The sequence below is a fragment of the Ursus americanus genome, chromosome 29, assembly GCF_024610735.1.
Source record: "Ursus americanus isolate L20-20 chromosome 29, mUrsAme1.1.p, whole genome shotgun sequence".
In the NCBI taxonomy this organism is placed as follows: domain Eukaryota; kingdom Metazoa; phylum Chordata; class Mammalia; order Carnivora; family Ursidae; genus Ursus; species Ursus americanus.
The window spans coordinates 30,844,047-30,868,024 of NC_142155.1; the positions used below are offsets into that span (position 1 = coordinate 30,844,047).

The following is a 23,978-nucleotide window of genomic DNA, read 5'->3' on the forward strand; positions in this document are numbered from 1 at the left end:
GATTTATTTAAACCTATGGATGTAAGAAGAGCAAGCTCTCTCCTTCAAGTTGGATCATAGCTTCTGAAGTTCAATCACCGGTATGGGGAAAAGGAAGGAGTGGCCATTCATCTCCTAAAATGGTATAGAAAAGAGTCATGGCTCTGAGAAGATCCATACTTTCAAATGACTGGAAAGCTAATCCCATGTCTGCATAATTGAACTCTAAACACTTGGAGTCATAAAAAGAGAAGGAGGAGGCAGATCCTTAGAAAAAAGGCACTCTAGGAAAATGAACTGACTCTAGGAAAATACTGTAGAAGTCTTTTCTTAAGTTTGAATGAGTCTGAGTCGGGGGGTGGGGAGCAGAGTGGGAGAGACCTGCATGAAAGCCCAGCAAGAGGCAAGCGTGGAAACTCAGTGGTTGCTCTTAGCGGGCCTCCTATTGTAAACACTTTGGTTAAACATGTGTGGGTGTGAAAAAGGGCCTGCTTTCCTAAGAATCACTCACAACAAGGCACACCACGCACATGGTGTTGAACTTCATGCAGAGATGGGAGGAAGCAAGTTAACAGGGGCAAAGCCTGAACCAACGCACAAAAGGCTTCTTCCTGCTCATGGTGCCAGCAGCCTTCTGTGTAATGTGACCCGACGGGAGCCAACGGTTTCTGCCAAAGCTCCATGTGTCTACGGGAGCACCTGCTGTATTTGGGGAACAGGGTACAATGAGAAAGCTCCATGTTCCCACCCCTTATCCTCCACCCATTTTTTTTTTACCCTAATCAGTACTCAAATCAGCCTGTGTAAACCTCAAGTATTTCTTAAGAAAACTGGGGTATTTAAAATGAACTGTGTCTAGAGTCGACTAGTTTATGATTTATACCCTCCCAATTGCTACCAGGGTCAAATAAAGCCAGTAATCTCAAGAGAGAGAGGCAGGTTTGCAATTTTCTTTTTTTTTAAAAGATTTTCTTTATTTGACAGAGAGAGATAGTCAGCGAGAGAAGGAACACAAGCAGGGGGAGTGGGAGAGGAAGAAGCAGGCTTCCAGAGGAGGAGCCTGATGCGGGGCTCGATCCTAGAACGCCGGGATCACGCCCTGAGCCGAAGGCAGACGTTTAAGGACTGAGCCACCCAGGCGCCGCAGGTTTGCAGTTTTCTATCCTAAGCTATTTCTGTTATATTCCTATCATTCACAATACAAAGACACTCTCATCCATATGTACATTAATTCCCATTTCAAAACAATTTACACTAAATACTTAATGTTTAAATTCTGTCTTCTCCAATAACTTTGTTAGCTAGACTGGATTTTTTGAATGAGCTCTCCCACTCACTTCTGGTTCTCTTGACTAGGAGGAAACATGGTTCTTAACATAAACAGGCTCCTTTCCAAGCACAGGAAGAGCCCAGGACTGGTGGGTTCGGCACAAACGGTACAGCCGTGCACCAATCATTTACCTTCTCTGAGTCTCACCGTTTGCACCTAGAAGAGGTGATGAGAACGGGTGGGTTATTGCTAAGATGTTTTTCCAGCTTTGAAACACTAGGATCCTAACTATTCAGAAAAGCGGGCTTCCTACCCTCAGTCCTTTCCAGAGACAGGAGCTGTCACCGAAATTACTGAAGGTGTGTTGAGCAGGTTTGGGCTGGCTGTGAAAGGTGGCTGACAGCTGGCCCTCCCAGCACCTCCCATCACAGGGCAGAGAAGACCCCAAGAGCAGGGTTGCGACCGAGATGGCTACCAGATTCATTTGGCAGAAGACCAACCCAACTGATTCACAGAGCTGTAGACTGAAATCTGAGGAGAAAAAAGCAGCACACTGTTTGTTTAAAACTGGATGTTACCTAGGGTACAAGCAAACAGTGGGAGAAGAGGGACTTAGTCACCCTTAGGAGACAATAGCAGGGAAGAGAATGAGAAAGGATATGTACAGTCTAAGAGGTCATATGCCACAACAAAAGGTAAAAAAAAAAAAAAAAACAGAAGGAAGTTGAATTAAGACAAGGTAATGAGAAGTGCCTTCAAAGTATCACCAGCTTTTGGACGAATGGGACTTGTAACCGTCTCATTAAAAAACGTGGGGATTTTCTTATTTAGAAAAAACTTAATAGAAGAAACGAGAGTCTCTACCACATGTCACATACAGATCCAGAACTTGTGATATAACCTGGACGTGGGGCTGGCCAGGGGAAGTGAACTCCAGTTCAAATCACCATATTGAAGTGGATGTAGTCGGTTCAGGTCAAATCAGGGGTCAGCTACAGAAGCTAGGGCATTATAGAAGGTCCCCAGGCATGGTGGTTCCTGTTGTCAGATGGATGATGGTATCCCTGATGCTAAGAATTATCTCCTGGTCATTCATTCACCCATCCGAACATTCTCTCATTCATTCAAAAATTACTGATTGAGTGGTTCCTGTTGTCAGATGGATAATGGTATCCCTGATGCTAAGAATTATCTCCTGGTCATTCATTCACCCATCTGAACATTCTCTCATTCATTCAAAAATTACTGATTGAGTAGCCTCCTCTGGTACTGGGCTAGGCGCTAGGGACATTAATGGTGAATAAAGACAGACCTAATCGCTTCCCTCGTACACTCTGCAGTCTGACAGGGGAGAACGACATGAATCAACTAATCATGGAACTGTGAGAAGTACTAGAAAAGAGAGTCCTTGGCACCATGACAATGCACAGTGGGGGACCCCCAACCACACCTGGGGGTCTCATGATGTGATGTGGTGATGAAGCCAAGAACTCAAAGGCAAGCGAAGAGTCCGGCAGATCTGTAGGTGAGGTTGAGAGGGCTCTAGGCAAAGCGCATCGTGTATCAAGTTCCTGGGACAGAGGCAGTACAGTTTTTGGAGGAGCTGAGAAAGCCAGTGTGGGTGGATTCCTGACAAAAGGTTCAAAATCCTGTGAGAGGAGAACAGGGGAGGAGTCAGAGCCAGCAGAACCTGCCAGGCCGCACTAGATGTTTGGGGCTTTATCCGAAGTGCAATGGAAGGTCACCGAGGTGTTTTAAGTATGAGGTGACATAATCAGATATACATTTTTAAAATCTCCGTCCGTCCAACAGCATCATAACAGAAACAGGGCACAAGTCCATTCTAGGACTGGGCAAACAGGGAAAGGTGTATAGGGCAAACAGCAGCTGAAATGGACAGAGGGGCAGAGTCCAGGAAAGCCAGCAAGCAGCTTGGGGCGTTTAGCTGCCTCCACACCCCCTCCGACCCCAGGGATGAGGCTCCTGAGATGCCCGAGGCTGGATCAGATCAGCTCTGGCTGAGCAAGGGAGCCTGTGCTGATGGGCCTGCCGCTGGGATCTGGGCAGGCTCCACCTCATACCTCCTGGTTCAGGGGTAAAGCCTGGACACCTGCCCTTTTAACAAGCTCCCCAGGTAATGCCTAATATGAGCCAAAGTTTGAAAACAATGGGCATAATTTTTACTGCTGACAGTCAGAAAGGAAAATTACCCAACGCTATTCTGATTTAATCTTCCCTATCAAGAAGAATGATCTTCAAACAGAAGGAGCAAAACAAACATGCTTCCGAGGATACTGAGGCCCAAGAGAGGTAAGAAGACAGAGGAGAGAGACTTGTACTTTAAACGAATTCAAGGTTCTGCTCCGAGATGAGTTGTACCGGGCAGTATTTCAAGAATTGTGGGGACCAGCAGGCTTCTATTTCACAGAGCAGGGCTACAAAGTCATATTAAGTAAAGTCTGTTTCCCCGTAAGTCCACTCACTACTAATCTTAGCTTTGCTCTCTGGCACTCTTCTTCCACGTGAGAGTCACAAAATGATTTGAAGGTAATGCCTTTCCTAGACGGTCTATAGTAGTTTTACATTCATTTACTCCATTCACCTTATTCTGAGAAAAGCACTACTATTGGTCAGATCTGAATGTCAACTAGTTTTTGGGAGCTTTTGCTGCTGATGACTCGCTTGCAGTCCACTGAAAACACTGTCACCTTCGGCAGCCTGCGGACAACAAGCTTTTCACACCTGAGCTCCCCAGTGACGACCAGAAAGCAGAACAGGTCCACAAAAAACCTGTCTCCTGGGTTTAGTTACCACAGCCCTAGATTAGAAGAGAGCTCACCTGTCCGTTGCGCATCCTGACCTCAGCAAGATACACGCCTTATCTCTGATGTGATTTATAGCCAGTTAAAAGGCCTACCAGAAAGTGGCTGTTGGGATGACTCATGGTCCGCTCTGAGAGAGATATATAGTGGCCGGTTCAACGGCATTGTAATCCTAGTTTTGTCCAGCACATTCGTGAAAGTCTTTGAAGAATTAAAAACGACCTTTCTAAGCCGCAAGACAAGACAAAGTTGTGAGGAACAGTCAACACACTGGGTGATGCATCAGAACTATAAATAACCCTCAAGGATGGAAAAAAGGAGGTGCAAGTGACGTAATGAAACTGAATAAGAAAGAAAGCACAGCGAGGCATTTGGTCAAGTCTAAGACAGGATGGTGGAAGGTTGCCCTAAGAGCAGAGCTTTTCTTGGACTGCAAGCCACAGTGAGACAGGATGACAAAAGTTAACCCAATCTTGGCATGCATGAAGAGAGTACCAGAAGACTCCTACTGCCCTGCTCACACACAGCTAGATGGTTGTGTTTTCTCAAGGCAGCATCAGATGGAACCTCTAGCCATCACGTGAGGAATGGTTGAAGGAGAGGACAAAAGCTCCCGTCTACCCTCAATCTTTCGATAGGACACTCCTACTTCCTTCCTGACCTGAAACTTGGATTTCCCCGGATCTTTCCTCCTAACCTTTCCACTTGGCTCATTCTCCAAGGTCCCAAGACAAGCCAACTCTTCTTCAGAAGTTCTTCCCCCTTTACCATGACCTACCAACCTCCAGAGTGTTCCTCCATATTGGTAACTGGCTCAACATCTTCCTTCTTTCCCTGACTTGTACCAAGTCCTACCAAATCCTAGGACAGACTGTCATTCTCACGGATGATCCACCACACCAGAGACCACTCCTATTAGCAAACTGCAACCAGTGCAGGAGAGAAGCACATAACGGTGCTGGTTGGCTCTTCCAATTATCTCTATCCTAAGCTGGCTCCTCAGCGATGCTCACCCAAAGTCATTTTCCTCTCCCATCGTTCACTTGATGACTGTTCCAAACATATACTATTCTTCTTAATCCTCTCCCCTCTCCCCTCACCTCCTCTCCACCTAAAACCACCTTGCCAGATTTTACCTTCCTGGGACACTGATTTTAGCTCTTAGAGTTTTTAAAATCTACTGATGCCTAAGTTTTCCTATTCACTAAATGGCCTTCACAATATGGACCTTTCAGTGATATCTGTCTTTTAAAGACTGCTACCTGTAATTGTTTTGAAATAGTCAAAAAGCAAGGGTTTATCCAAATAAAGCCCTAGAAAAATATCTGATGCTCTTACGTGGGAGGAGGGACACACAATTTCATTCCTAGAGTATTTCTGCGCATATTAAAATGAAGAAATGGGATCAAAACACTTTCTAAACTGATAATATTTGGGATATATTGTTGTTCCTTTTAATACTGCACAATACCATATACACCAACTCTCAGTTTGAAGCCCTGGGTGCCCATCAATGATTGAACATCGAAATGTACTGCCGGGGTATCCACTATATCAAATTGCACGCCTGACACACCCCTCTCCTGGACTGGCCTTGTAGGGAGACTATTTCATTCAAAGCTAGATTCCTATTCTGATTATTTTGCCTATGGTCCATTGCAAAAGGTAAAAAGGGCCAAGAAAGGTCCCCAGGCAACTAGTGAAGAGGAAAGACAAGCATATATCCGTGTACACATATACATAGGTACATGTCTCTGTATGTCTGCATTACATATGCACATATATGTGTATGTGTAAAGCTAAAACCAGATATCAAACCAAACAGAGAAAGATAATGTTCTGGAAAGGAATGAAAGAAAGAATCAAGACTTCCTCTGGGCAGAGACCCAAAGACAGGCTAGAAACGGAACAGTCTTTGGGAAGGATAAATTGAGGCCTTATGTAGATAGATTCTTCTTATCACAGTTAGCTATTAACTACGCATCTTCTAGTCCAGATAGGAGGAAATTACAAAGGCAAGTTTTTGGAACTCAAGAAAGTAATTTTTCTTGGAACATTGCCCCTCTCCATTTTTCTAAAAGCGTAATAAAGCCAGGGCATCTTCAGTAATAAGGGAATTCCTACTGACACAAGGCCAGAGATCTTTAGGAAGTTGATCTAAGGACGCTGCCCAACACGGTGACCACCCGCTTTCCACACGGGCCTCCTGAGCCTTATTCTTCAAAGCCAGCACAGGCTGAATCTGAATTCTGCGCTTCCTCATAAGGTGGCTTCCAGAGCTGAATGGATATGCAATTACACAGAGTTTGTACTGTTTTCTCATAAGGACTGTAACTGGTGACCTCCTCTAAAGAGATTTCCAGCTCACCGATGTGCATGGCAGCAGCATATCTACCTGGCTATCCTGCCCAAACCATTTCAAAGGAAGAAGATGGGATAGGACTTTCTGGTAACTTCGGAAATTAAACAATAGCACCACCAAAGTAAAAGGACAGTGCTTTCAACAGCCTGTCTTTGAAGGCAGTGATTTCAGTTCGTTCAGACGGGAGATGCCTACAGGTGAGTAAGACCATGGTGGTCATAAAGCCTGAGACCTCGCTTACCTCTCCCACTCTCTGCACCCGACCACCCTCTCACGCTGATGGCACCTGTGGTCACTCTTCCTGCTAAAGGTCACCGGGCCTCTCTCGGGCCTCGTTCTCCCTGACACAGCCACCGCCCACCGTCCCCCAGCTCCATGGCCACGTCACCTCCCACCTTGTTTCACATTAAAAAGAAAGGATTATGCTAGTCAATGTTTCCGTGTGAGCACAGTAGACCCAGGCCTAGGACAGCCAAACATACACAGCCCAATACAGTTGGCTGAGATCCTCTTCGCGTTTAAAGGCGCATTGTTAGCCAAGGGAATGGGGAATCAGACCGAAGTTGGGTGGTCAGTGTAACTGCTAACGATTCTTCCACATGATGCCTGGCCAAGTTGCTTTTTGAGATATTCCTAAAAGTGTTACCTGGAATATGTACTCACATAACTGTAATTATATAACTGTAATTTAATCATGAAAAACAATTTTATTGCATTTTAAAGCATAATTCAGATACTCTTGATGCATCCCTTCTATGAAAATGTCATCTCTGAGGATTCTAAATAAGATCCAATAGGGAGAAGAAAAAGAAATTAGTCCCTTAGGACACATATCACTGAGATTGTCAGCAATACGCCCGACTTGAAAAGGAGTAGGGTGACTGCCTGCTAAGAATGTGGGGCTCACTGACGACTATCATAGCTGAAGCAGCTTTCAGTGAGTCTTGTCTTGAAGAATCAGTTTCTTCCACCTGTAAGATATGTCCTTTTCAGAGCTGTGTTAAAGCTTTAATAAGCACTTCCTGCCAAACTAGCTCATCAGTGGGGAAGAGCAGCATAAACAAAAGTCGACAGGTACAGAAATGGGAGGAACGGGCCATGACAGAAGCATGCTTCAGCCTCCCAAGAGTGCACGGTGGTTAAAGAGCACGGGACCCTGAAGCAACGCACACCTGGCTTCCATTCCTGTATTCACCACTTCCTAGCTGTACGTGGGACCTTGGGCAAGGCATCAAAGGCGTCTGGCCTCTCAGACCCTCAGCTTTGCATAATGCCGCCTACCTCACAGAGCTGTGGTAAGGAGCATATGAACTGACCTCATTACAGCAACGCCCGGCACACAATATGCATCCAGTAAAGGGTAGCCAATAACAATTCAATCAAATAGGTACCAGGGCGAGGATAATAATGGGTCACACTTCCTGAAGAAGTCAATGACCCATTCATTCATTTGTCACCAAACCAAACTCACTAAGCAATAGGCACTATATAAGACAATGGGGACAAAAAGGTAAATGAAACATGGCCCTAAACTTTAAAAGCTCAAAGTCTGATGAAGGAGACAGATGTGTAAACAGAGAATTGTCACCAAGGGGACCAGTGGAATGGGAGCCTTGGGCTCAGTGTGGGTAGGCTGGAAGAAGTCTGACAGAGATGCTGGCATTTGATCTGAGTCTTGAAGAAAGAAGAGAAATGCTACCATCCTTAACTCTCTCCCAGGCTATAGCAGCAGCGTTCTGAATGATGACCCTGTTTCTACCATTGCCCCTTACGATCCATTCTTCACACAGCAACCAAAGTACTTTTGAAAAGCATGTAAATTAGATAATGTCCTTCTCTTGCTTTCACATCCTTCAAGAGCACCCTGCTGCAATCAGAACAAAACTCAAGCTCCTTACCAGGTCCTTGAAGACTCTGCATAATCCATTCCTTGCCTGTCTTTCTGTATCATTTCCCATGTCCACCTACATGGACCTACCTGCCCCGGGAGCCCACCATGGCCACTGCCTCCTGAGAGCCTTTGCATGACTTTTCCATGGCCTGAAACGCTGTTCCTTATGATCTTCTGAGTTCTTCAAAGAACCCTGTCCCAACTTTCTAATCAAAATTACCTTCTTCCTTCCCTAAGTTGTTCTCTAATGCATTACCTTGTTTAATTTCTCAATACATGGTGTTATTATCTGGAATTATCTTGTATGCATGCTTATTCCTCCATTTACGGACTATATCTAGCACAAAAATGTAAGCTCCTCGTCAGCAGAAACTGAGTCTATCTTGTTCACTTAATGCCTAGCAGATAGTAAGCACTCAAATATTTTCTGAATGAATGAACAACAGAACAGCAGACTGCCCACCCCAAAGGTTAGATGAATGTCCCAATCCACCAAACGCAAGGGCCTAAGTCTGCTTTTTATTGTTTGTTTTAGGTCTAGCTCAGCCACCCACAAAGTAATGAGTTTAAAATAGTGATTATCTTGAGTAATATCTCCTAACGTAATATCCCAACTCTATTGCTATCACCATATTCTGAATCCAAAGAAACAGACATTTGTGACAGACTAGGTGTTTCCCAGCACCCAGAAACAGGCACCAGATGTCTGAAAGATTGAAAAAAAAAAAAAAAAGGTACAGAGGAAGGAAGCAACTTCCTCAGGAAGCCATAGGAGGCCTGGGGCCCTCAGAGAGAACATCAGCCATTCATGACTATGACAGAATGATACCATGAGGCCAGCACAGCAAAGAAGTCACCCCACTGCATGGCTGAGACCGTTAGCCTTAGGAACTGCGAGAGACACTGGAGAACACGAATATGAAATACTAAATGTCTATCGCTTGCTCAGTTTATGACTTCTAACTTCATGTCACTCCTTTTCTGCTGGCAAATGGGAGAACCAGTAGTGACCATACAACCACGATCATCAGCTACAGTCCTGAGCTAAGAGCTTGAGATATCAAGGGGGCCAAGCCAATGAGAGGTGACAAACATCTGTATCCAAAAGATTCCATGAACTAAAATGCAGATGTGACATGATGCAAAGAAGTTACAAAATCCATTACAGGTAAGGCTTGTAAGTAGAATTTAAATTTAATCATGGTTTAACTACGTAAGCGTTATACTGAGATGTGATTTCTGCCATTATTTTTCATCGCCAGGGAACAATGACACGCTGGGACAGGAAATTAGAAACAGTTACTGCCAACAAGGCATGACATCCCAGCCCTTCTTGTATGGATCTCTTCTCATCTAAACTTTCATTCAGGGGCACCTGAGTGGCTCAGTCGGTTAAGCATCAACTCAGGTCATGATCCCATGACCAGTACCAGGCTCCCTGCTCAGCAGGGAGTCTGCTTCTCTCTCTCCCTCTGCTCCTCTCCCCAACTCATGCTTTCTCTTTCATGCCCTCTCTCTCTCTATCTCAAATATAAATAAAATCTTTAAAAAAATAAAAATAAAAAAACAAACTTTCATTCATTCGACATTTCACGAGATGCTACCACTATGCTAGGCACAAACCAAAATAAATCCCCGTAATAAATCCCTCAAAGAATTTGCAATCTAACAGGGTAGGGAAAAAACGAACTTGTGGAAACTGTAAAATAAGGCAATCTCAACTAAAGTTTAGAGGATGGGTAGGCAGCCTATAAGCAGAGGTGCCAGGACTCTTTCCTAAAGAAGCTAACAGTGACCTTGAAGGATAGACGGCCCATTTCAGCAGACAGGAACCACCGGAGGGAGGCCAGCCTAAGTAAGGGGGTACAGAGAGAAGAACATGCCCTCAGGGAACAACGACGTTATCCTCTGGGGACAGGATGTGGCTGTGCGAGGGTTGGGAAGGACAGCTACGTCCTGAATTAGACTTTAACTCAAGGACAGAGAGCTTTGCTTCCCCGCCCCATCCTATATTACCAAGACCCAATTCTCTACATGTAGTAGGCTCTAATTCGTACTAAATAAATAAAATTAACCCAGAGGGGAAAATAATGAAATCGATTCAACTCACTTGGAAGTTGCTGCCGCTACGGATGGTCTTGGTTCTCCCACTCATCTGAGTCATGGTAGAACCGTGTACACCCTTGGTTATGAGTAGAACCTTGTGTTGTGGCACTGACAATACAGGAGCATGAAAGGAAAGTGCGCACGGCCGGGAGTGCGTAGGCGCGGCATGTGTACGTGTGTGTGTGCGCGCGCGCGCCCGCACGTGCACATGCGCGCCCGCGCGCCCGCACGTGCACATGCGCGCCCGCGTGCCCGCACGTGCACATGCGCGCCCGCATGTGCACACATGCGCATGCGCCAATCTGCAACTCGGGAAGGCTGGGGAAAGTTGTTGGGCCCAACGCCTTGTGAATGTTAGCAGAACGAGAAGACTGATCTAGAAATTATACTGGTGCTGTCATCCCAGATGCAGAGCCAATACTCTGGTGGTATAATTCCAGAAAGCTATCGGGACCTAGAAATACAAATTTCTATGTTTTCGTTTTTCAAAATACATCCAGTGAAGATGTAAATGTTATCTGTAATTGATGGTGATGGAGTTGCAGCATGCTATTGTATTAAGAAAAAACATACTGCATCAGGAGTCGAGAGCCCTAATTCCGCTGTCACTAACTTAATGCAAAACTGCAGACAAGAAGCTTGACCTTCCTGAGCCTCCCGACAGGGAGGAGGGTGACGAGCAGCGTCGAGCCCAGTCTACGGAGCCGGCCAGGAGCCTGATCTGCCCAAGCGCTCTCCATGTGTCCTACAGCTCCCCAGAGCATTACTCTCTACACTTAAACTGCTGCGAAACAGTAGGTCTCTTCGCCACTCTTACCGGCCTTTTGGTTAACAGTAGCTAAGGTACCTTCGGTTTCTAAAATGTCCTCCGGTTATTTTTTTAATGATGTCATCCTTAGGTCTGAGGTCAAAGCCTTGAGAAAAGCATCTTCTTAAATGGATCAAGCAACACCCAGTTTTCAAAGGCTATTTTGAAAGCATTCCTCATTAGCAAAACGTAATTGGCAGTTAAGGATGAGAATACAGGAATCAAACATTTAAAGAACCCAGGGATTGCCAAATCATGGAACATGTATTTTTCTCATATATATTTTATTAGCCACCATAAGTCCCTTAAAAATCATATATAAACACTTTTATATATGTATCCAAATGCTTCCATACACACATATGGTCCAAAGATTACTATAAAGACAAAAGGAGAGCTATTTATGGACCTTAATCAAAGATCTAAAGCCCACTTAAATGCAGTAGCACCTATAGCTATAACCTTCAAATTCACAAGTTAGCGTGAATTTCACCCCCACATTTTTATCAAGGACACATGTCTAGTAAAGGCACTAACTTTTTTATTCCCACATATCAACATTTAGAGACTTATTTAGGCTAATACATGGTTGTTCTTCAAGAGCTCTAATGTTCTTCCCTGATGCAGAACTCTGGTTTTCTTTAGTGTTAATTTTATTTTTATAATTCTGCATTTTTTAAAAAATATATACTCAGGCATACCCTTATATTCAGACTAATATATATACCCACAGAAACCTACTCCAAGTAAACATGCAAGAAGACATATACCTAATATGGGCAGGAAAGATAGAGAGGTACGTCATTCCATTTATAAACAATTACGTTTATAAACCATTAAGGACACTCAACACCTAACCACTATTGACCAAAACCTAACCATCAGAATAGATCCATGTTGAGAGTTTACTGTACGTTTTGTTTTGAATTATTTTGCTCCATTCTATTCCACCCCTGCCAACAACAGAAACTAGATGACATGACTAGGTGACATCAGCTCTCGATACTTGTGGTAGCAAATTAAAGATCTATGATGACTGACATACTCTCTGTCACCATGACCTACAAGCAATCACACTAAAAGCAAGATCTGTTTTTGCACAAGTAGGGCAGAAAAAAGAGAGAGAGAGAGAGAGTTGGGAGTCTCACTGCACCAAATGTGAATGATTAGTCTGTAATGCAACGCTGACGTTAATTTTTAAGAAGAAAGGTAGTAAGCAGCTTACTAGAATGTAGTATAAAGAGAAATGTCGCATTAGGACCCGGAGCTAAATATGAATCAGCAACGACTTTTGTCTGATGAGCTGCTCATTGACCTTGCCTTGTACCCACCAATCAAGGCTTCCTGTTAGCCCTGGGCAATCTTCAAACACGCTGAATGAAACAGTTATACATGTCAGAAATTTAAGCCCCAATCTGAGACAGTCACACTAGTTTTCTAATGGTGAGGGTGTGATGGTCTCCCCTGCGCCACGCGGGCGCGGTCCAGAAACTTCCAGCAAACGTTCTCCCAGAGAGCATGGTTATTACCACCCACCAGTGTGGACTGACAGTGCTCCAGAGCACAGCCGTGGCAGCACCTTCCCCCAGAGTTCATCCCAAAGTTACTGCATACTGGAATTTGGTTTTTTATTAAAAAGAAGAAGAAGAAGAAGAAGAAGAAGGTCCATAAGATCTTCACGTCTTGATTCTTTAATAATAAAGCCATTTCACAGCCCAGGAGTATTGCAGTGAGTACATCTCACATGGTAGCCCCTCACCCCCAGCCTGCCGGAGCGTGTGCAAGTGAAACCTAGGAATCTGTCTTACCTGTAATCTGACTCTGTCCTTGTGGATTAAAAGGACTTGGTGCAGAGTTCAGGGAGGGCCGTGGGTTCTGAGGCGGGACACCTACTCTCATACTGGGATGAGGAATGCGCCCTAAATCACTGAGGCGGTCAGAGAACAAACTAGGTTTAGAGTCATCAAGCTTCTGTCTGTGCCCTGGAAACAGCAAATCATAAAATAAAAGCATATTAATTAGCTGAACAATTGACCATACTAAATAGATATGTGAACATACATACGGGGGGGTTTAGCCAAGGAATCATCAATACTGATATTTATAATGAAGTGTCTCTATAGTGCCTTCCGTTTCAAGCGGCTTTATAAGCATCATCTGGCGGCAAGCATTCCTACTTCTGTTCTATGAATGGAGAGCTGAGGGTCCAGAGGGTGCCTCGGAGTCGAGCATCAGTAGCGAGGCCAGGACGCTGGAACTCAAGAGAGACTCTCTGGGTGCCTCCTCTAACCCTCTTGGTGAGGGTGGGAAAAGTGATTGTGTACTGGGGTGTGTTTGCTTGTTTCATGAAGGAACTTCCTCATAGTTCAGAGAGTCTGTGCGTGTCACACTTATTATCCCAAGACTGGGGCAGAAACAGAGACAAACACATTTGTCAAAGGGAAATTCCCAAGATGACCATAAGTGACTTGTCCTTTTTTATGTTACAACTATACCTTACTGTGACTCTTCTAAAAAATTAAAACTCACACCTAGAACCCCTTTAAGAGGAAAAAATGGAAATGTAGTCAAGGAAACTCAAATTCTCAAGAGGAATCTGGATATTTTGTGAGACCCCAAAAACCTAAAAGCATATGATAAACTATGCTAAATCAGAGAAAATGCTTTTTTATTCTTAATCTAGTACTATGATTCTGTATAAAAAATTGAAAAATACCCTTTGGGTTACCATGGGAATGTGAGAATCCATTATTTAAAAAAACAAAACAAAATAAAACACCTTTGTCTCTCTTCTAGTTTATTTAAGTCTAAAATCTAAGGAAATTCTAGATATTAAAGAAATACGCAAATTAAAATATAACTAAGGTTCTAAGTCTTTTTGAAAATCATGAAATCATTCTTAGCAAGTCCTGGTCCAAGTATAACAGAAAACCCTCTGAATCTTGGTGCTACATAGGTGAAGCGCACATCTGTGGAGTGGCACAGTGATGGGCGAGCACGGTAACGCCTCATACGTGAACAGAAATAAACTACAGATTCCTTCTTCCACATCCTGTGCCAGAATGAGGCCCTAGGATGTTACCCCAACATATTGTAGCTGAAACTGAAGCTTATTCAAAGAAGAGCCATTAAGGGGCACCTGGGTGGCTCAGTCGGTTAAGCCTCTGACTCTTGACTTCGGCTCAGGTCATGATCTCAGGGTCGTGAGATCAAGCCCCGCATCGGGCTCTGTGCTGGGCTGGGAGCCTACTTGAGATTCTCTCTTTCTCCCTTTGCCCCTCCCCCCACCTCTCACGCATGCATGCTCGCTCTCTCTCTTTAAAAAAAAAAAAGAAAGAAAGAAAAAAAAAGAGCCATTAAGATGGTGACTAGAATCAAAATTTGCCCTTTGAAGAAAAACTGAGGGAATCGGGGTTATTACCCATAAAAGAAAAAAAAAAAAAAAAAAACCTGGAAGGCGGATTTTTAAGAGCCTTCAAGAATGAGGAGGTATATTCTATGGGTAGCGAGAACACCTCATCTTCCTCTTGGTACAGCACAGGAGGAATCTATGAGGAGAGGGTTAAGGTGAACATTAGAATTTCCCAGCTATAAGCTGTCTTCATAAGACAAATTCCGTATTTTATTTGCCCCAAAATGTATTTTCCTGTCTCCTTTTTCATTGCCTACCCAGCCCAAAGAAAACAGACAGGAAGCCAAGGCTTGGTAATATGAGTGTAGCTGTCTCCGCAGCCAAACATGTTCCAAATAGGCCCATTAACTGAAATGCACCCACCACCCTATTTCCTGCCGGCGTCAGTTTGGGGCATCTGCTGGAACGAGGGACGGAGACCAGGAGAAAAAGTGATCAGGGAAAGTCATTGTTTTTTATGCTGTTTTTCCCGTTGTTTAGGACTTCTTATCCAGATTATGAAGAGATTTTAGAACTCTTCAGGGTCTTTAGAGATCACCCCAAACAGCCCCCCGACCCCAGGCAGCAAGGTGCTCACGGACAAAGCAGCTAAGGTCTGTGGCGGTAAAACAACTGGCCTGTGCTCTTCGGCCATTGGCCAGCTCAGCCTGGACAGTACACGGTTCCTGTCCTATCTGACCAAGCTTCCCACCCATCGTGGGGGGCCATCAATGCTGGCGTTCTAGCTTTATCTTCCCTCCCGCTCACGGCTGCCGTGGAGGACTGAAAACGTCCAGATCGACACACAGAGAACTAAGAACTAAGCCCATGCGGTGCCAAGGCCGGTTTTCAAGGCAGGCAGAAGCAGCAGCGAGGGTTCGATTACAAAGTTAATAGCTCGCCCGTTACCCTACACGAACTTCCATCAGTGCATCTTGCTGGGTCTAACTAGTTTCACAATCAGGGAATTATATAGTACTTGTCACAGTTAGATCCGTGGATTCTGTTCCTCACACACATACAAAAAAAAAAAAAAAAGTATTGGTGGGGTGTTGATACAGCTGTAAACATTAACAAGAGAGCTTATGGAATTGTCCCTGGAAGTTATGTTTTTTAATAGGCCACATTTTTGGAGTGGCAGATTCCCTGAGGGCTAAGGAGAGGGCTACATGATCTTGCATGGTTCCTTTAAACACTGGGACTTTATGTGGGCTATGGGTCACAAGAAAACTTCATAAAGCCTTTCCTCTGCTTCCTACAGCCTTTTCCCTGGGTTTTCACGGAGACCGTACGAGATGTGAGCTCCGTGTATGGATGGGTGAGTACACCTTGCATTTCCTCCTAGCCCAGGGCTTCGGGGAGCCACAGGAGTTTGTGGGCGAGGATAAAGGACCTGAAGCAGCACTGGTAAGTATGAAAAATGTAAGAGCAGGTGAAATTTTAAAAGCCTCCATGACCTTACGGAAATTACCTTCAAACACGAGCTACCGAGTCTCTACAGACACCCCGCGCAATTCAGGGAATCTCCGTCTGTGGCTGCGTACATACAAACCAAAGTGTGCGTTTTCCTCGTAGATGTCTACCCCTTCGTAGCCACCACCACAACCACAACAAAATTCTGACAGCACAAGGAAGAACAAAAGCCGAACAGGTTGTTCATCTTTCAACCATGACAAACACCGGCTACCGCTAAACCACATCAGGGGTAGCATGCGAATGATGGGCTGAAAGAAGACGTTCTTCCATCCTCCACACTCGAGGAGTGGCTTAAGAAATCGAGAGCACGGAAGACAAGGGCACACTGAGTTAAGTCAAAGGCAGGGGACTCTGCCATGGTACAGGGAGAACTGAACATCAGCCAAAGGGCCCAAGAGTGTGTCTTCCAAACAGGAGGAAGGTATAAAGAATGGGAAACTTTCTCCCTTGGGCTGTGGCTCTCCTGCCCCAGCTGGATAAGAAAATCCTCCAGGACTAGGAAGATTGGTAGGGGAAGAAAGGGATAAAGAAAGGGGGGGTAATCAGAAGGGGGAGTGAAGCATGAGAGACTATGGACTCTGAGAAACAAACTGAGGGCCTCAGAGGGGAGGGGGGTGGGGGAATGGGATAGACTGGTGATGGGTAGTAAGGAGGGCACGTATTGCATGGTGCGCTGGGTGTTATACGCAACTAATGAATCATTGAACTTTACATCAGAAGCCAGGGATGTACTGCATGGTGACTAACATAATATAATAAAAAAAATTAAAAGAAAAAAAAGAAAAAAAGAGAGAAAAAAGAAAACCCTCCAGGGAGCTTTGAAAAATGTAGATGTCCAGACCCCACATCAGCTTAATTAAATCAGAATCTCTGGGAAGTGCACCCCGGGGAGTTATTTTGTACAAGCTCCGCCCATGATCCGATGTGCAGCCAAAGCAGACGACCACTGCCCAAGATGACATCACAGTCCCACCTACTCGATGCCACCTATTTGTGCCAGTGACTCCCCATTTCTGAGGTAAGCTCTGACCTCTGTCCTGAGTTCCAGGTCTACAGGTTCCACTGCCTACTGGACTCTCCCCTCAGGTGTCTAAAAGAGATCTTAAATGCAGTATATTTAAGACACAATTCTTGACTCTTCTTGCCAAAGAACCCTATTCCTCTCTAGGAGTACCCTCATCTCAGGAAGTGGCACCAGCCACTCAGGCATGGAAGCCAAAACCCCAGACATTTTCCTTGATTTCCCCTTATCCCTCACTTCCCACATTCAATCTATTACCACGTCTTGTCATTTCCATCTTGAAAGTATATCTCAAAGCCATTCAGTGTTCTCACTTCTACTGATAGGACCCTAGTCCAGGACCCCATCATGTCTCTCTGGGCGTCTGACACTGTCTCCTTGCAGTTTCCCGTCCCAGAACCTCTCCATATTCCCAAAATGCTCTCCCCTTATTTCTCTGTAGGGCCCAGTCCTTCTCACCCCTTCAACCTCACAGTGAACACCACCTCCAATGAGAGGTCTTGCCTGCCTACTATACCCAGGGCAGGTTTCCTCCTCCTCGAGCACAGCCTGCCTTTATATTCTTTATGGCTATTACCACAGTGTGTTCGTATCTTTGTATTTGTCTCCCCAGCAAGATGGAAGCCCCATGAGGATCTTAAATCTTTACATCAGAAACTAAGGATGTACTGTATGGTGACTAACATAATATAATAAAAAATTATTATTAGAAAAAAAATTAAATTAAAAAATATTCTTGTTTTAAGTTGTATCCTTACTTATAGTGCCTGACATAGTAGGTGCTCAACAAATATTTATGCAATGAATGAATGAATGAATGAATGAATGTTCTCCTCTTTTAGATGAATGTCCTGGTGGAGAGAAAATTTTCTGGCCCAGGATATCATAGTATAATGCTATCTTTCCCCAAAAAACCCCAATCACATAGTTAGTGGCAGGACTGGAACTCAGGGTTTCTGATTGCCGGTCCCAGGCTCTTTTCCCTCCCACTGCCAACCAGCTTATTTTACCGTATAACACTGCAGCACCAGGGGAAATCATGGCCCAAAGTGAATTTAAAATGGAAAAAAAAGAAGTACTTTTCAGAAGTAATTTCTCTCAAAAAGTTGAATGTGTTTGGCTGAATATGACTTTTGTTGCAATAAACTCAGGGGCATGAGAAGAAAGCATGATCCAAAGGTCACAGCATTCACACATCTTTAGAGCAAAGACGCATGAGGAACAGTTAGGTCCCCAAGCAAGGGCGCAGCTGATTGCCCCATCCCTCCCCGCCCAGCTCTGGTAGCGCAAGGGCCCGCACTCACAAGGCTCGTTGGGAATCCTGCCATTAGGATTTCTGCTGAAAAGATCACACATCTGAAAGCCGCACGTGAAGACCTGGAAATGGTGCTGCGTGAACTACAAAAACAAACTTGCATCCGTGACGGGACCCTTTGTGCCCCATTTTTATAAAAGTCGACTGAGAACTGCATAACGGCCCTAGAAAGCTGCGTGGGCCTCCGGCCAGACCATCACACTCTATGCTCTGTCCTCACAGCCTGATGCATGGCCTCAGCTCTAACTTCCCCCCAAAGGGAAGGACTGACTCCCGAAGCATGCCCAAAAGCCACCTCCCAAGAGTGCACCTTCCGAAAACAAGGCGACTTCAGCAAGAGGGCACCACGTCACAGCAGGCCCACTCTCACTTCGCAGATCACAAGGGCACGATGTTTGGCAGCTCGCCTTTTTATGTCACTATTTCAAATCGATTTTAAGCACTCCATTCTCTTATGGGGTATCTCCTCCCATCCTGGGTAGCGTAATAATACCATTTCCAAATACGATAAATAAAGCAAAAAGGCAGATCTGCAATGGACCCTCAATCAGGAACCAGCACACGTCTATACCGGGATCGGCGAGTCCAGCGAGCGTGTGCGTGTGCGGGGCATGTGTCCACACGCAAGTCTCCCCGGGCATTGCAAGGAGGAGGAGAGAGACACAGTACTCGAGATAATGCCCCTGTCCTCCAGCAGTTCACAGTTTGGAAAGGAAGAAAGACAAGCCATTAAGTGTAACTCGGGAAGGCTGTGATGAGGGCAATCACTAAAATGCTTAGGTTTGGGGATCAATTGAGGAAATATGAACACGGACTATTTTAAAATATTAAGGAAGTGGTGCTTTTCGTGATTATGTAAGAATATGCCCTTATTTTTTAGAAGAGCTAACGAATATATTCAGGGGGTAAGTGTCACGATGTCTGGTATTTGCTTTAAAATCAGCAAAACATCAGATGAAGCAAATATGGCAAAATGCTATTACTTATAAAATAAAGTGATGGGTATATGGGAGTTTATCGAATATAATCTCTTTTACTATGTTTGAAATTTTTCATAATAAAAGAAAAACTTAAAAAAAACCCCAATAACTGCTCTAGGAAGAACAGGGGAGCAACTGATACTAGAAGGAAAGAGGAAGCTCTCACTGATGGGGTCATTATGTCCTAGAAGTCAAGCAGGATTTCGATAAGCAGAGAAGAAAGGAGGAAAGCTAGCTGGAGGACAAATGACGGAAACGTGATAGTAAATATCTTGTGAGACAAGACAGTGTTGAACACATACATGATATGAATCTCAACAGAAGCACACTATTCTTCAAGTTACTTGGTGCCTCTAGTTTCACAACCACACGAGTTCTTCTAAACTCTGCCATCTCTATGGGAATCTGCCCTTTGTAGACAGATCTTTTTACCCTCTGACTAATGAAACAATCCTTTGGCAGCCCAAGAGTCTCCTGTGCCAGGCACACGGGCTTCCCTGGAGGACGGGGCGACCTGGGAGATACTAGCTAAGCTTGCTGTCAGCAAGTGTGCAAGAGGAGGAGACCTGGTCCGATACTCGAGGGCTCAAGCCCCAGGATATATGCACTTCAGATGTTCTGACAACGATCCTTGCAGCAAAAAAGCAAGAGTTGCCATTTTTCAGAGCAAGTTGATTATACAGCAATGGAGCTGCTACTCACAGCAGGTCTGGAAAAACAACAAAAATGAAGCCTTGGTTCCAATCTCTCTACCCTGAAAGTGACATATGAAGGAGTGTTTGCAAGGAGGGGCTCGGGAACAGGTTGACTACTGTTAAAGTCCTAATTCTATTCCAGATGAAATTACTTGGAATTCTACTACTAAGGATGAACTTTAGTTCATCTCGGAGAAGTTTAGATGGTTTCCAGCAAAAGCAACGTTAACAGGGGAGATTACAGTGACTCAAGGGAGTTCTTAGGGGAGCTGTACAAAGTTGGGATTCAAATACTTTGTAACTATTGAGGCTCCAAATGGAAAACCCTGATTTTCTGCATTCCTACGTGCATGTGAAAATGGAAATACTACTAAGAAAAGTGAAACTCCTTTCTGTTTACATTCAGATGACTACATTTCACTGGTGGTTTGTGAAAGTCTAAAAAGCAAAGACCTATACTCTTGTGACGTTTGTGATGTTTGGTTAAGCCCTCTGCCTCTCCCTGACACACCCCCGCCCCCACTACAAACAGTCCCAACTAGCTTCTCCTCGAATTTCCTTATTTCCATTAATATCACCACTTCCCAGTCTCCAAGGTTCAAAATCCGGCCGGCCCTGGTACACCTTTGCTACCTCCCTTTCCTGGACCCCAGCATCCGGGTAAGGCCGTTCCCAGTTTCCGCAGAAAGGGCCCCCCACTTTCCAGTCCCACCAGAACCACTCCTAACCTCTCACTTGTGGCTAACCCACCAGACAAACAGCCTGGAGTAAACGAAAGGACACCAACGAGCTGTACGGCTAACCGCAGGAAAGGATTTAATGGAACTCTCTGGGCCCGCCGAAAGTGAAGGGTTCACTTCCAGACTTTCCAAAGTCTTTTCAGTCCCTAAATCCTAAGATGACTCACATGCCCAAAACCTCTCAACTGTCTGACACTGTCTATTGTATTGAACAGAGCTCCCTGAGCCCAGCAGGGAAAACAAAGACTTGGAAAGACCTGGAAAGTATGGTCTGAATGTCCGTTGTCACTCTCGTTTCAGATGGCTACAGCGATACCACTCCCCGCCTACACTCTACTCACACTGCCCTATCCACAGTTCTTCATAGAGCCCCCGTGCCTTTGCACAAGCTGTCTTCCCCCACTTAGAATACCCTCGCCCCATCATCTCCATTTGGCCATCACACTGTTCTGGTCTTTTCTGGCTCTAGGGCTCCGTGGTCCCTCTGGCTTCCATCTCAGCTAGCTGAAAGCAGCTACAACTGTTTTTCGTCTACTGCATGTGGTTATACTTAAGTGTAGCAGGCATTCAGTAAGCATTAACTGACGCTGAATTGATATAAGATATTTATACAAAATTTCAAACCCTATTATCTTAGATTCTCCTGGACTTGACTAGAACGCCTTGAGGATAGGTGTCACGTCTCATGTCTAGCACCTAACCTGGAGCCTTGGTACAAAGAAGGCCCACAACAAATGCTTACTGAATTAATAAATAAGAACACTGATAAATTTAGAATTATCTCTCCTTTTATCCAGTCAAAGAAAGGAGGAGGAAAAAAAAAAAAAGAGCTAGTCATTGGCAAACATTTCCCACAGTAAAATTGATGAGTCTATAATCTTTGCTGGGAAAGGCTGCTGAGTCATCTTTTTTCCTAAGAGTATGCTGTCTGGTTCAGGTCAAAAATTATTTCTGGACTAGAACAGTAAAGTGGACTAAGAAATTACCTTCATGCTTCAGAAACTTCTAGCCCCTCTGAGCCGCTAGAAGTGAGCAGCTGTGCAACAGGACATGTGCGTGGGGCCCCGGCGCTCACAAAAGACAGCTCGTGAGAGAAGACAGCTCGAGAACCATGTTAGTGTGCGGCTTCAGACAGAGGACCACAGATCATAAACAAATCTCCTTCCAGGAGATTCTTCTCTGATGGCATTTCAAAAATGAACTAACAGAGCTTCTCTCCAAGGGCCCTTCTTAATATATAAACCAATTTCTAAAGGAAAAAAAATCATAATCACTTCCACATAGCTTCAAGAGCCCCCTTTCAGTCCTTGAACAGAGTCAGGCATGTAGAATTCAAAGTTTATCAAGGAAGAGGGGAGAAAGAACAATTTCACCCAAAAGAGGACTGAAGCCTTCCAGTCTCTTGGGTAAAAACATAATTATGGGAAGAAAAAACATAATCTACTCAAGAGACATAATTACATAGTTAAGCCATAGACTCCATAGAAATATTCTAGGAACTCCAGTTCATAGAAAAAAATGTTAAAAACTGAATTTGCTTTCTTTTAATAACGAAAGGCGCCAGTTTAGATCAGTGAGTAAAAAAGTTCACTCTCCCAAACTCATTTTTTAAATGCAATTGGATGCATGAGAGAGATCACTGAAGGACAGCCTCTTCCAAAATCTAGGCTTCTAAAGGCTCAAGAATTCAAGATCTTTCAATAAATATACTAATGAGAGAATTGTGAAATATTAACATGCGTGTATAGTAACTGCGAGTTCCTTTATAACTTTTAGATTTCAGGCTGTGGCAATCACGACCATCAAAGACTGAAGGGGCTATCAGGCTATGCCAGTATCAGTCACACATCAGGGAATAGCTTCTAAAAAACACATGCTTAGAGTGTAATCCTTTTTCTTGAAATAATGGACTCAAAAAAGCTTGAGACATCTAAGGAAAAAGAAACTCACGGGAGGCAACAAGAAAAAAAAAAAGGCTTAAAAAAATTTAAAGAAAGACCAGATGGAAGTATAATGGAAACACACAAGGGGAGACGTAATACGTTTGCAAGCAGGGGAAGAAAGAGCTCCCGGAGAACCTGGCTGACTTCATCGAAAGCCCTGCTTGCAGGTCCTAAAACAACCCTCATCTCCTCAGGCCTTTTCCCTCCGGATTCTCCGGCCCTGAACAATTCCAATCCTGCTTTCCTTTACTTCTTCCCCCTGTCATTTCCAAGGGATGCTCCTTCCCTCTTTACTCCCATTTCAAAGCAAGATTACATGAATGAGAATTACTTTAGAAAAGTAACCGATGCCCAGAAAAAATCCTGTGACTTGTTTGAAATTGTGGAGGTAGGCAGTGACACTGGAAGCTAGTCCCCTGACCTACCTCAGCCCTCCTTTTCATACAGGGAAAGGAAAGGAGGGGGCCTGGGGGAGGGGGGGAAGCTGAGAAAAAGAGGCCCAGAAAGAAGAGGATAAGAAAAAGCAGAGAAGGGACGCCTGGGTGGCTCAGTCGGTTAAGTCTGCCTTCGGCTCAGGTCATGATCCTAGGGTTCTGGGATCGAGCCCCGAGTAGGGCTGCCTGCTCAGCAGGGAGCCTGCTTCTCCCTCTCCCACTCCCTCTGCTTGCATTCCCTCTTTCGCTCATTCTCTGTCAAATAAATAAATAAACATTAAAAAAAAAAGAGAGAGAAAGAAAAAGCAGAGAAGCTTACTTCTGAGAATTCATAACATTACACCTGGTCCTCCCAATTCCATTTTATCACCATACCTCTTGTCCTCTGACTAATCACAGCCCAACATCCACAACCATCCTGGGCCATCTGAAACAGCATCGCTCCCTTCAGTTTCTGGGAAACGAACAAAAGATCTCTTTCTCTATGTTTACACTTAACCCCCCCCCACAAAAAACTTGGTAAAACTTGAGTGTTTTACTGCTGAAAACATTTCCTTTGCCTTCTTTTTACTCTAAGATACTTCACACACCCCAGTTTTGTGCCACTCACATTTGTAGAGACCCCGCTGAGAGATGCAAAGATTTTTTTTAATGGTAATGTTTTAAGCAATGGAAATGGTAGTTTCCATAACCGAACAAAAAGCATCACTGTTTATTTGCCAATAATCCAGCTAAACATGGATGG

At 44.4% G+C, this 23,978-nt stretch overlaps 1 protein-coding gene across 6 annotated transcripts in view; it reads right to left on the minus strand.

Annotated features, from left to right (window-relative positions):
• Positions 1-23,978, minus strand: part of RUNX2 (RUNX family transcription factor 2) — a 318,305-nt gene that overhangs the window by 149,262 nt on the left and 145,065 nt on the right. For 5 of the 6 annotated variants that reach the window (XM_087857058.1, XM_087857060.1, XM_087857059.1 and 2 more), the window contains one exon: positions 13,047-13,220. The exons of the other annotated variant lie outside the window; for it this stretch is intronic. In XM_087857058.1, coding sequence (XP_087713184.1) covers positions 13,047-13,220 — 174 coding nt within the window. The remainder of the gene's footprint in view (positions 1-13,046; positions 13,221-23,978) is intronic. 6 annotated transcript variants of the gene reach the window in all.